Source organism: Cygnus olor, chromosome Z (genome assembly GCF_009769625.2).
Source record: "Cygnus olor isolate bCygOlo1 chromosome Z, bCygOlo1.pri.v2, whole genome shotgun sequence".
NCBI classification, from domain to species: Eukaryota; Metazoa; Chordata; class Aves; order Anseriformes; family Anatidae; genus Cygnus; species Cygnus olor.
The window spans coordinates 74,898,619-74,912,667 of NC_049198.1; the positions used below are offsets into that span (position 1 = coordinate 74,898,619).

Here is a 14,049-nt window from a genome sequence, read left to right on the forward strand (position 1 = left end):
TATTCATGGAATAAGATGGTGTTTGATTAATGATATCAAAATTTGGGCCATAATAAGATGTCATCATGGAAGGCATTGAACAGTTAATGGTCTGTTGGCCAGTATTAGAGATATTGTTACCCCAGAAGGCCATAAATGGTGGTAAGAATACTCTCAATACACAGCATAAATGTGTATTGAATTTACGGTACTTATTTGGGTAGTTACACTGAGGATTTGTAGGAGCAACACCATTTCAGTTTTCTTCCTTTCTGGCCACATGAAATCACAAAGTTAGCCAGAGACATGGATTTCTCCTTGAAACATAAAAAATTAGCTTAAATTAAAACCAGTTGTCTAGGCTAAGTCTTGCCATTTCCTTGCTCTGAGAAAAGCCACGGAAATTATAGACTGCACAATTATGTGTAAAATATTTTGAGTTTTGCTAAAAAACATGGGAGAATACTTCTGGGAAGGATTTTAAATTTCTGAGCTCCTAACGATAAAAAATAAGAATGTAGAGTCAATATATCATTAAATAAGTACTGGGCATGGGCTCTTACTACAAACTGATTCTATATTCATTATATTTCATTGCATATTTCATTGTACTAAGTGTTAAAAAACATTTAGAATACCTTTAAATGCAGGAGGTGATTTATTAATAAGGAGCTTAATAAAGCGATTCAGCTCCAAATGTTTGGATATAAGTCTGAGGTTCTCCTCACACCTCCAACTGAAAAGTGTCTGCACCAGTGTCTTCTACAGGATACTCCCTTGAAAGGAAGTGGTTGATGAGGATGGAGGTTCTGTCTTCAGATAAGGGTGTATATGATTCATTTGACACTGCTGTGATGTCAGAAATGGAGACAAAGTGAAATCTGCTTGCCAAAGCCCACTGATGAAGTGAGGAGCCGTGAGAGCATGCTGCAGAGCCAAAGCACAAACTACTCCATGCAGCATCATCTTCTGGCCAAAGCCTGTTAGAAGCCATATATGTCTAATAAACATATATATAATATGCAGATGGGGAGTCATGCTAAGAAAGTTATTTTGGATTAGCTGTTGGGAAGATTATAAAGTCTTATTTCCATACACCATTTTCAGCCCCCCAGTGAGTGTGGGGAAGAAAACGAAAGAATCAAAAAACAAAACCAGATGTCCTGTAAATACTTTCCGCTTAGTCTCATGCATTTTTGCTATTGTCATGGAAATTTGTGTGAGAACAATAACAATTTAAAAAGTCATAGTCTAAAATACAGCTTCAGGTGTGAAGTGTCTTTTGTGTTTTGGGCAGCTAAAGATCTTCTCTAGAGCCCATTCTGATTCCAGAGCAACAACGAAATTTTTAAAAAAGCACACGCAGAAAATGGTCTTTTCTTCTCAGTTCATGGCTTTTGATAGGGTCACAGTTTTTGCATTGGCTTCCACTGGATCCCAATTAGAGGAGACTGAATAGGAAATAATGCCGTGGTGCTTTTTTATGCACAAGGTGGTATTTGAGCTTAGAACCTGACAAAACTTGTCTTTAGGGAATTCCAAAAATCATGACTTCTCAATGCTTTTTGTGAGAGTGAAGCACAAAAGGAAAAAAAAAAAAAAAGAATTCAAAGTTAATTTTTCCCCTTTGTATTACACAGTGACACTTTGCAACTACAGCAGAGCTAAGTGTATAGCAGTTGCCAAGCTACTCGTCATGCTTGAGGGTAAGCCCGTGGGAGAAGCGTAGACTTCCAGTCCCGTCAAGTGCAATGGATTCCTGTTCAGCATATAGTTTTGCATAAAACAGACCCAAGACAATCAGGAGAGCTAAATTGTTACTGATGTGTATCAAAAGGAATTGACTAACTTGTTCTAACGTGTGAGAGAAAAAGACTTCTTCAACTTGTCTAGTCTTCTGCTTTAAAGCTGAACCTAACTGCTTAGGTCTGTGTGCCAAAACGTTCAAAGCAGCACAGCTCTGTCTGATGTCTCTAAAGAATACAGTTGAATGAAGCTGGACATCCAAAGTGGTTTTCCAGGTTTTCCTTTCCTAGGGAGCATTTCACCATAACCTGTGACTTTGTTAACTATACCTCTTTACCAGCCTGGTGTGTTGGAGAAGCATCCCTTAACAGCAGCAGGACGGAGGAATAGAAGTGCAGTTGAGACAACAAATCTTGTCTGTGCAGCTTGGGAGAGGAAGGCTGAGGCATGAGCTAGATTAATAAACAAGTTAACTGTATGTAGCCTCTGAGGACACTGCATGTGGTGAAGACAGATAAAACTTTTCAGGTCCATCTTGGCCCAGGTATATATGTGCATTTTTTTCCAGAGTAAGCAAGACAAGGGTAGTGGTCTCCGATGTCTCCATGTATGTGTGTACAGGTGGGACTGATGCGGGCAGTATTTCTTCTTCCCTGGTACACAAGCAGTCTGGTAGTCCTGTTGGTGACTGCAGCTGCCTTTTTGCAAGGGCCTTCTGGCCAAAGATAAAAAGAAATAAGGAGAAAATGGAAATTCTTGTGGGTAATTAGTGTTCTGTGAATTTAATATCCATCTGGATTCCCTTGATTTTTCTTTATGCCTTTGTTTAGGCAACACTCAAAGCAGTGGAGGTTGTAGAATCTGAGCACCCAACCACGTGAGAGCACTTCTTCCTTGTGTTGCTGAGTGCCAGTTTGGACAGTAATAATGAAGGGTCTTGTTACTCAGGGAGATTAAAATGGGTGAAAAAAGGGAATAAATGCAAGGGTCTCCTGGTCATTTCTCCAGATGGGTTGGCTAATAAGGAGGACATTTCATAGGTGGTTGACCAGCCACCATCAACAACAGCTGGTGTGTCACCAGATCTGTAAAAGCATTCAGTGAGAAACTCACATATTCTCTCTTAAATGTCTGTGTACTTTCGTAGAATCCTTCAAACATCTGTAAAATCTCTGTCGTGTCAGGTGTAAAATCACTTGCACGTGATACCTTCAGCTGCCAGGTGTCAGGAACTTGTACCTCATTTGGTTGATCCTGGCACACTGCATGATGGCATGTGAAGCTGAGGGGATGATGCTGTGCTCTGGGGAAAGATTGCCACATAGCCAGGCTCAAAAAGCTCCTCTAGGAAGTAGCAACACACCAATCCCTTAATTGCGGTTTCATCTATGGGAAAAGAAATTACTGGTGAGGTCTGTGCTGGAGGGCTACAGCTAGATTCATTACTTTTGCCCTAGTCAATACATGTTGTGTATTGACCCCTGGCTATGGTTCTAGCCTGCCCTTATTTCTGTGCTTGCTTTTAAGATGTGTGATTCATGAAATTCACACCTACAAACATGCCCAGCTCAGTGAGATGTCTCTTGATGAGAGAGAATAAGTGAAATAACCTTCAAAGGAATGAAGATTGCTATAAAACTAGCTGATAAGTCTGTGGATCTTAAGTTTTTTTCCTTAGGGCTGAATCAGCTTTTGTCTTCAAGGGAAAAAGCTGGCTTCTTCATCTAGCTTGATGTATTTGAAAGAGAGGGGAGAAGGAAAGAGGGGAAAAAGACATGTCAGGTGTCCTTTTTAACCAGGCAAAACAAACCCATGTAACTGGAAAGTCCTGGGGGTTCTTCAACTGCTCTGACCACCACGACTTGGCAATTGACTGGAAACTTGAAATTAAACAGTGACCAGGAATAATACACATTACTTTATCGTCTGCAGTCTAAACATTGTCATGGTCTCCATTTTGCCCCCTGGAACTGTAGGACTAGTTCCTCTCCATCTGCTGGTCTAAGCCCTGGGGTTTGCCTGCATAACACTGCTAAGTTCCTTGGAGTGGACTACAGATATAAAAACATTGCAGATAGATTTTAACATTAAAAAAAAAAAAATCTGCCCTGCTCTGGTGTTTGTGGCTATACTGTTTGTTTATCAATGTTTCTTTGAGTTTCTTTGGGGTACTCTCCTAGTGTTTTGGCTGAGGAATGGAGGTGCTTTCAGATACCATCATAAAGACACTCTAAAAGACTGATAGGATCAATCCTCTTGCTAAATATGGAACCCATTGTGCTGCCAAAAACAGGAGTTATTTTTACAGGCTACATGGATTAAATGCATGTTCAGAGAATTAGGACCAGTACTCTTTTTACATACTATGAACTGAATTTCCACACAGCTGTGGGACACTAACCATGTCAGAAAGCTGACATGGATAGCAACATATCTCATCATGTGGATGGGGGAATTCTGTATGAGCTGCAATTACATAAGGCTGGTTTTAGGAAATACAAACCTTTTACGTCCCCCTACATTCCAAGTGATTGCACTGGTGTACACAAACAGTAGGTTCTGACGAATTGCATCTGTGCTCTCTGGGCCAGTATATTCCTGAAGTGCTGTGTGCTGTGCATGCAGTGTGCATGCATGCAGAGACCATAGTCTGCTGAAGGTGAGATGTGCAGGAAAGATTGTATAGACTTGCTCATCACATATTTTTGGGCTGCTGCAAATGAAATTGATGGTATCCAGTTGATGAAGCATCTTGAGAGCTTCTTTCTTCTCAAGTGCTTGACAGAAAACATAAACCTTTTTTTAATTTATTTTTTTTGTAGTGTGGTTTTGGAAGAAGATTGCAGAAAATTTATATTGAAGGGTCTTTATTAAACCCATACTTTATTTTATTTTATTTTTTACATTTTGTGCCAACATTTATTACACATATTAAATGCACACTCAAACAAACAAATAAAAATTTATTTTGTTTTCATACTGGACAGCCAAATTGCAGAGTCATATCTCCTAGGATAAATTCCTGCTATTGGGAGTCTGACTTTTGCACTTTGGTAGACTGCTTTTAAATAGGAATTCTGGAATCATAGCATACCACTCTTTAACCAGAACAACTGCAAGCTGCTATGTTTTAACACATTTCTACCCTTTATTTTGCCATCAATGTTCCTGAAATACATGAATATTTACTTGGTATATGATGGAATGGCAATAAAAGCCGTTTACTGATCGCTCTGGTACCTTTTTGCATTCCTTGTGAATTTATCCTCACTTTTTTATTTTTAAAATACCAAATGAGTGGCAAAGAAAAAAAAATGACTTTGGACTTGCTGGACTGTTCTGGTTAGACTGTATTTTTTCTTAAACATGTGGGTGTTTTAATCATTTAGTTTTTCTGGTAGAACACCCTTTGACAAAGATGGTGTCTGCATGAGAGCAGCCAACTTCAAGAGACGAACAAAATAAATAGCTGATGGTTCAGTGAATAGATTGAGTATAAAGAAAGACATACCACCCCTCTTTTAAAATTGCTCTACTATCAGTATTGCATAAACAGGCACATTCCAATGCAAATTCAAGGTATATTTCTGTATAAAAATCTTCTTGTGCAATTTGGATGGGTAAGTTCTATGCAAAATACTCTACAAAAGTACAGTTTAAACCCTGTGTTTTGAAATCTCATAGCAAGACAAAACTGCTCGCTACGTTTTCTTGCTTTAACAGATTGCAGGTATCATCTCAGAGGAATAAATATCCGCAATTTCAATGATGTTATGCACAAGCTTCATTTGGAGGCAGTGATCCGGATTAGTTAATGGAAAATTTGCTTGTTTTTAATCTTGCACTGTTACCCGTTTTCCTTTGTCTTCAGTAAGTTTCTCCCAGAAAGAACGCTGTGGGATTTTTTGACATTATTTTATTTTTGATGCATCATATTTGTTGGGAGAAAACCTATAAAATACGTTGTTTCCCTTGTCTTATTTTATTGTCTACCTGGATTGATATTATCTGCTTTTTAATTGCAACAATTTTAACTACTAATTTCCATATACACCGTAACTGTTGCATGGCTGAAGGGTCCTCAGAGCAGAAGGGGCTGGTTTAGAGAGGTCTTTCTGTGCTCCACTGTTTCATGATACTTGCCATGGGGATAGTGTTGTGGGATAGCTGCATCCACCATTCTTTATTGGCCATAATACCAGATCTGCCCCTTGATGCAGAAAAAGCTGTCTTCTGCAGAAGTATTTAATAAAAAAGTGCATTGTCTTTATGGTCTGGAGAGCTGAATGAAGCACTCTGGCACTTCTGAGAGGTGAATGATTCTTCACTTTCCTTATCTTAAAGTGTGCCTTATAGACGTGCTCTGTCCCTCAGTACCTACAGTATTTTACCTCTAAGTTGGACACTCTTTACAGCATGTATAAAGAAACTTACACGGTGGAATTGATATTACAGCTGTAATAACAAATCAGAGTTTTTACCTAGGAGGAAAAAGAAAATTGGCATGTTGCCTCCTTTCACACTTGCATTCCTTTCAAGCCCGAAACAAGCGTAATATTGATGTGAATGAAAGTGCTTGGGGTGATGTAGTCTGTCTGCCTTTTGCTAGGTTACCTTGAGACCACTGCTGAGGCATGGCAGATTGCATGTCCAGTATGAATTAGCAGTGCTCTCCATTGTGTTCTGGTCCACCGTACAAGGGGTGGGGAAGAGAAGTACCGTCTGGTAACAAATATTTTGAATTTGCTCTGTTTCTACAGCTGAACACATTGATTTTAGGTCTGAAGCCTGAACAAAAACTAGAAAGGAGTCAGCTTACTACTTCATTCCCAGGACACAGACATCAGAGCCTTGATTTCATTTATAGTGTTTGGATGAACAAGGCAACAGATCCAACTGCATAACGGCAATTTGACTTTGAAGTAAAATACTTGACATGCTATTTGTTTTGTTTCAGTTTCCAACTGAGAAGTTATTATTTTCAAATTACTGTTCCATGGAAACTAAATTATACTAGGGGCAGTCTAGATTAATTCAGCTTTTCACACAAAAAGGGCTTTGTGCACACAGCTTGCCTAGTGCATTCCCTCACCTGTGTTCCCCATGGGGCAAGGTCAAGACTGATGTAAATACAACATTCGAAGCTGCTGTGCAGCAGCAGTGAAGAGCATTTGCTTTGTGTGTATGTCTCAAGTGAGATTCTAGTGATGACTAAAAAGGTCAGGTAAAAGGCTTGCAGATGTAAGGGATTTGTTTTACTGAGAAAGTAAATTCTGTTGGACTGGATTTAATCAGTGCAGTTGAGTCACAAAGTCTACTCCAACAGAGGTCACAGAGGAGCTTCCAGGCTCCTGTTACCTCTGCCTAGAGACTGGGGGAGGGACCCCATCTCCAACCACAATGTAGCTCATTGCGTAATGTTTGTATAAAAATGATTGTGCTTTGAGGTAGGCACATTTTCATATCGAAATCTGAGACTTATGATTTTCTGAATATCTGCTTTTTTGAGTAAAAGGGTAAGCAAAAAACTGATCAAGCAAAATTTGAAAGCAAACTTACAGGACAGGAAGAGGGGAGCTAAGTTGACTTGATCATAGAATTTGATACTCAGTCTTTGTTGTCTTTTTCTTCTTCCTCTAGATGAAGTGGTTCACGTTTCTGTTCCTGAGAAGCTCACCTTCGAGGAAGCTAAAGAGCTGTGTCGGAAACGAGACGGTGTACTTGCTTCTGTTGGGAACCTGTATGTTGCCTGGAGGAATGGCTTTGACCAGTGTGACTATGGCTGGCTGGCGGATGGAAGTGTTCGTTACCCTGCCTCGGTGGCTAGGCCCCAGTGTGGTGGAGGTTTACTTGGGGTGAGAACCCTGTATCGCTATGAGAACCAAACAGGCTTTCCTTACCCAGATAGCAAGTTTGATGCCTACTGCTATGAACGTAAGCTTTTTTTTAGTTATAATTTTCAGTACACTCACCACTCTAACCCTGAAAAGCATTTAATATATGTTTTGTTTCAGTTCTTGCAGTGCACATCAGTCTTTAAAATTTGTTTTATCAGTATGGCTTTGAAAAAAAAATAGAGGAAATCCAAACTAAAACAAATGTCTTAAAGTAACATTGGCAGATAGAGGCAAAATTTTAAGGTAAGATTACAGCCTGAGTACTGTTGTATTTATGTGGAGTGACACACCATATCCACAATTAGCCTGGGACTGTGGAATACGTAATTCAGTGCCTGACTGCACCCTGGTTTCTTCTGTGTAAAGTCAATGAACATGAGAACTGAAGAAATGTACTTGACCAGATACATGATTGTCATCTAGCCTGATGCTCTACTTCCAGTGATGGCAGTAAGAGAGGCTATTTACAGAGTGCGTACAAGCCAGGCCTTTTTCTGGTCTCTGAGATGCCAGTGAACTGGGGGCTATCATTGGATTCAAGACATTTTGCCACACCATATATTTTAGGCTTCTAAAGTAGTTATAATTACTCACCTGATGTTTAATATGTTGGTCAACCGGCACTGCTCTAAATTGCCTTTCTTACTGCCGCTTCTGTTCCTCCTGGTATTTTCAGAGACACGTCAATATTTGCCACATCCACATAGTAGACTGCATCAATCTAATCCAGACCTCCTCCCTCCATGCCTGTCAGCTTTCCTTTGTCTTTGGGGTTAACTATTGCATTGTAACCTCTTCCATCTTCTATACTAGCAGCCTGGCTCTGCTATTATGGTGCAGCCACTTCTTGAACAGGTTCCATTTGTCCCAGAAGGTTCACCAACTTCTAGTAAAGCCAAGCTTCTCTTCTCTATAACATCATCTTACCTCTGCATTATAGTTGTAGACCCCTGCAGGTCTCTTAGGCCTTCATGGAACTGACCATGCTTCTTACATCACCATGGTGGTCCTGGCCTCATCTGCCCAGCCTCCTGCAGAACATCCCTCCTACATTTCCTTCTGCCATTAGTGATGACTACTTACAGCTCCACTTCCCCTACACCTCCAGATAACGTTTCCATGCATATCATGATGTGCAACGTCGGCTGCTGTGTAGGCCTTTCAAATATCACAGACCAGCTAACTGTGTCTATTAGTAGAGGAACCCATCACCTTGTTTCTGCACTTTAAGATCCCTTCCATCACAGGACTGTTCCTGATGCAAGAGGACACTGATTCTATTGGAAGGTGGGTCACATCTAAGCGATTAGAGTGTGTCTTCCCAGCTAAACATCTGGAGACTTGCAGCCTTCTCAGCAGCATAAGGAGGTTGGACTACTCAAGAATTTCCCTGGACGCCTCTCTGATGAAGTTCCTTTGGTTGCAAATGGTACTATTGGCATTAAGGAGTAAAGGCGACTTGTGTTGAGTTGGTCTTTCACTAAGAAAATAGAATTTGTAGGGGGCTCAGTCCTGTGACTTGTTTTATCAGTCACAAGTGCTTGAAATGTGCATCGTGTACTGTCCCCATTTTTGTGGATGATGAGTAAACTGCAGCCACAGATCTTTCCAACTCAGGCTTTGAAGGCTCATTTATGAGCAAACCTTACTGCCTAAGAACAAATCCTGACATCTGGTGTAATGTTACGCTCTGACTGTTCTCACACATTCTTACCTGCAATATTTTAAATTATTATTTTTTGTTGTTCTTTATTGCTTGGGGGTTAGATGTTGCAAAACTTTGCATGTGGAAGTAGTCCTAGTGGACCTCAAAGGACCTGCATGAAGGAGTAAGGACTGGTTACGTTCAGGAGTGTGCGCTTTAATCTGCAGAGCAGAATTTTGTCAAATCACTCCTTCTGTCCCTTCCCAAAATTGTCTATGACTATCTATAAGTGTTGTGAGTAAAACTGACTAAAGGGGACGTCATTCATCAGACCCTCTAAAAGTCAAAGTAGGGGGACTTTGTGGTTTGCCTGTAATCTAGTCTGTAGGTAGGACAAATTCCAACTTTTCAACATATTAGTGTGAGTGAATTTCACCCCTTCCAAACAACATGTGCCTTTTCAAAGTACTTTCGGAGTTTTAGTTTAAAAAAAAAATTAGTAATATACCATTTGTCCTAAAAACATCCTCGTTAAGAATTGGGTTGCTCTTTCTGAAAACTGTTCCCCTTGTTATCCAGAAAATAAATATTTCATCAGTTTGCAACCCAAGAAGTAGACAGACTATGATTATGGATCATTTTACAAGAAAAGAAAAAAAAAAAAGTAAACAGAACCAACATAATTTAATAGATGGCAGGCTTGCTCTCTAGCAATTTTGATTGCAATCAACATTACATCAGACTTAATTAAATGCTGCTTGTTAGATGACTCAGGTTTTGCCAAGTACACCTCCTTTTGTGCAAGGAAAAGCAGAAGTAGAACGCTGAACCATATACCCTCCTTCAGGATGCCTGTCTGCCATACATTTCTGAATTTTTTGATAACTTTCTCTCTCCTTCTCAGAAGGTGCTCGGGATCTCACAGCAACCAGCTATTATTCTTCATTGCTTTTGGTATAAGATTTATGCATGTAGTGAGTAATGAGACGTACTGCCTAGCGTCTTGGTGTTTCACATCTCAGACAGCTGTCTGAACAGTGGCTGCAGAGCAAGCCACCCTCTCCCTTTTCTGGGGCAGAGAAAGAGGGAGAAAAAAACTCTGCAGTTTAGCTTGAATTTTAGGTCCTTGTTTCAAGTCATCTTTTATCCAGAAGTTTTCTCTATCACTTCCCAATATTCAGTATTTTCAGTATTCTCGATTTCTTCCCAATATTTCAGTATTTCAGTGTAGTAACATAACACATGAAATCCTCCATCAGCTCTGACTGCTTTTAACTCAGTATGAAGTTTTATGCAGCGGTTCCTACAGTGCCAAAACAGTCCTCTCCAAGACCCTGATTCTTTACAGTTATTTCCAATACAGTACCGATAGCTCTTGCTGTGCTCATTAGGTGTCTCACATTACACCTTTGTACTTTCCTCATCACCTGTGTACCCAATCATACCAGCAGAACACCTCTGTGGCTGAAAAAGAATAAAAGAAGGAGGTGGCTACATGCATTTATGGTCTGCTGAAAGGAAAAACAGTGAGTGCCTCTGTGGACGAGGAAGGTCAAAGCCAGCTATCCAGGTAGCACCAGTGCCGAGGGTCTGCAGCACAGATGTTCATGCACTGCCATCAGTTTTTACAGCATCCCTGTACGGTTTCCTCTGTCTCCCTGTGAAAGCCGGAGAAGTTCCTATTGACCCAGCTTCAAGTGCTCTGGCCACATGCTGCATGTTTAGTTTGAAGTGCAGTGGCAGTGATTAAAGACCTACTTCTGATGCTTTTACCCGTGCTGAGTAAGACTATACTCTCTGAGTAAGGCCACCAAAGCAAATGCCGCCCAGCCCCAGAAGGGATGAGTCTAGCACTCAAATTTACACGTACTCTGAAGGAATAGGTCTGTAGCAGAGCAGGCATCTGTTTTAATCATTACAAAGATTAATCTTGCAGGTAAGAAAGGGGCTTTCTTCAGCCCTCCTTAAAGTCTTCACTCCTATCTTGTGATTTAAAGTCTCTTTGATGGAAAATCACAAAACACTAATTTTAAATCACAGTTAAAAGAAACCTCAATCAGTGTTTTGAAACTCTGAATTACTTTTAAAAAGGAGTCATAGTGATCAAAATATATTAAAAAACAGTAACTTGAGCAGTGAATTAAAAACAGTTGGCACTAATTTCAACAAAACAGCCAACCTGGACAACATTTAACAGTACACTTAAGTTCAGCATTTTAACCTCAGCTGTTTTCTGGTTACAAAGTTACACTGTGCAAAGCATCTTGACTTTTGGAAAATAAAAGTGACCCAGGGTAATGATACATGATTTAAAATCTAAAAATCTTGTTAAAAAATAAAAACCTTCTTCACTTTGATCACAGATTTTTTGACTCTACAGAAACCACATGGCCCTGAGTTTCTGAAGCATTATCCATGTGTTTCATCTCATCCCTCCATGACTTTTGCCAGACTTCTTAGTTCTTTTTTTCTAAGAGGTACCTAATCATGTATCTGATGAGGCTTGAAAAACTTTCTGGTTGGACACATGATTAAGTACTTGAAGCTCCTTGGAGGTCAGCATCAGAGGAAAATTTTTTCAAGTGTGAAAATGCAGGACTTCTATTCACAGTTTAAAAAAAAAAAAAAAAAAATAAGTAAAAAGAGTTAAAGGTAGAACAGTCGTGGAACACTGGTGTTTATTTATAAGAGAATAAAACAGCTTCAGCAAAGAATACTTCATTTTTAATGGGTACCTGCTTAATGTTTAGCTGCTGCATAGAGCTATGGGCTATTTAATCCTGTCACCCATCCTATCCCACATCTCATCAGGTTAAATTCATCAGGCTAAACCTTGCCACAGAATTTAACAGATGTTGGATTAGGCATTTTGTACTGCAGTATCTGTAGAAAAATTGTGCTCCAGGAATGCACTATTGTACACAGAAATGCAAAGCAATATATATATATGGCTTTTGTCTTACATACCTACAGCAAAACTGAACTAGATGAACTACATACAGAGAAGTGGTTGAAGTTTTGAAAAATAAATCTCTGTTTTTCTGAGAAAAAGTGGTTTATTAAAGCTGAATACTTCCATGGACCTGTATTGATTTTGGCAAACCTCTCAGCAAAACATTTTTTGCTTGACTCAAAACACGTGTCTACCATTTTGGAGTCATTTCTCTGGACTGACCATTTTGTTTCAGATTTGCTCTTTCATTTCAACTTTCTTTTTCATGCACCTTTGCCATTTCTCTTTATGTATGATTTCATTCTAGCTGGAGATTAGAAAATTCCAGTTCAGAGACAGATGCTGCATGTGGTCATCCACGAATGGGGTCCATGTTGTTTTGATTGCTCTAACACAGCCTCATCAAGAGCGGCTTTGAGTCATCTGCTGCTCATGACTGGGGGCCTGCTTGTTTGCTGCTTTATCTGTCTAATGCTCAAAATCAGAGTGCATTTTCACAAAGGATACAAAGGAAACAACAGCCTTTGTAATACACAACAGTCCAGGACTTTGCAAGACCAAAGGGGAAAATAATTGTCTCTGTGCAACCCTCTCCTCTGCCCACCCCATAACCTCTTCAACCTGAACCCTCTGTTTCTTGCCAATTCTCACTAGGATGTGGGGTTTTGTAACCTAAGGTGACTTGAAAGCAGTGTTTTGTTATGCAGGCTGTTGAAGTGGGGAAAGAGAAAAATGTCCTCCAGCATGAGCCACCACAAGCACAAACTGCTGCCCAGAAACATCGAATGAGCTTGACTTGTCCGGCAACAGAAAGGGTAAACTTTTTAGGCATAGCTCAAAGACTGGCAGAAAAATTGTTGTCCTCCCTTTTGCTGCATGTGACTTAATTTGGAAAACTTTGAATAACTAAGCAGATCTATCCTTCTCCACAGCAACCGTCGGTAGCTACATGTCCCAGCTATTTCCTGGATGAGGAGATTATTTCCAGCCTGATGATAGGGACAGTATTAGGGCAGATCTGTGCATTTTTGATCAGTTTGAGAAAGACTGCAGAATGTTGGAGACATTAGGCATGGTGATGCTCCATAAACAATATTGTAAATCTGAGGAAAAAAAAAAATTTAAAAGTTCATCTTAGGAGAAGCACAGTAGAGTAGTAAGAATATTAAAGCCAGTGTCCTCCATCACTTCACAGCTCAGTCCAGTATCAGGATGGGCAAAATACCTTTGAAAGGCAAGCATTTGAAGGTAATGGCACTGACCATAGAGTATGCAAGGCTGTTGGCTCTGCTTATGCTTCCCTTTCCTCTCAGTAGAGGTGAGGTCTTACCTGCATGCAACAGTTCTCTGTCTTTTATTATTTTGCTGAGGTGGTGGATTTCCATTCTTCTCTCATATATGCTTAGTGAGACCTACACAGCCGCAGAGATCTCCAGAAGTAAGTCGGACCAGGTGCAGGAGGAATACATTCCCAAAGCTCTCTGCAGGGTCTGTAGCAACAGGCAGACATCCCAAAGGCTATGCGCAATAACAGCTTCTAGAGTGTTTCTTATCCCACCCTGCCATGTTCACATGGTGGAGGGATTGTGAGAAGCCATGCAAGGCATACTGAAAATGGGCAAGAAGGCCTCAACTTGTGCCACACACCTCACTAATACCTGGCCCATAGAAGGAGGAGGAGGAGGAGGTGGTGGCATGGTGTGAAGCATGAAGACAGAGAACTTGGTTTATCTGTCAGCCCCGTGGACCAAGTCCCCTAAACGTGATCCAGCTGCAGCCCTTAGGTGGCTCAGGAGGTATAGCTTCAGAAGGATGTGCTTTTTGCCAGA

The 14,049-nt window shown here is 40.3% G+C and overlaps 1 protein-coding gene across 4 annotated transcripts in view; it reads left to right on the forward strand.

Moving 5' to 3' along the window:
• Positions 1-14,049, forward strand: part of VCAN (versican) — a 113,040-nt gene that overhangs the window by 33,659 nt on the left and 65,332 nt on the right. For all 4 annotated transcript variants that reach the window (XM_040542050.1, XM_040542045.1, XM_040542049.1 and 1 more), the window contains one exon: positions 7,366-7,659. In XM_040542050.1, coding sequence (XP_040397984.1) covers positions 7,366-7,659 — 294 coding nt within the window. The remainder of the gene's footprint in view (positions 1-7,365; positions 7,660-14,049) is intronic.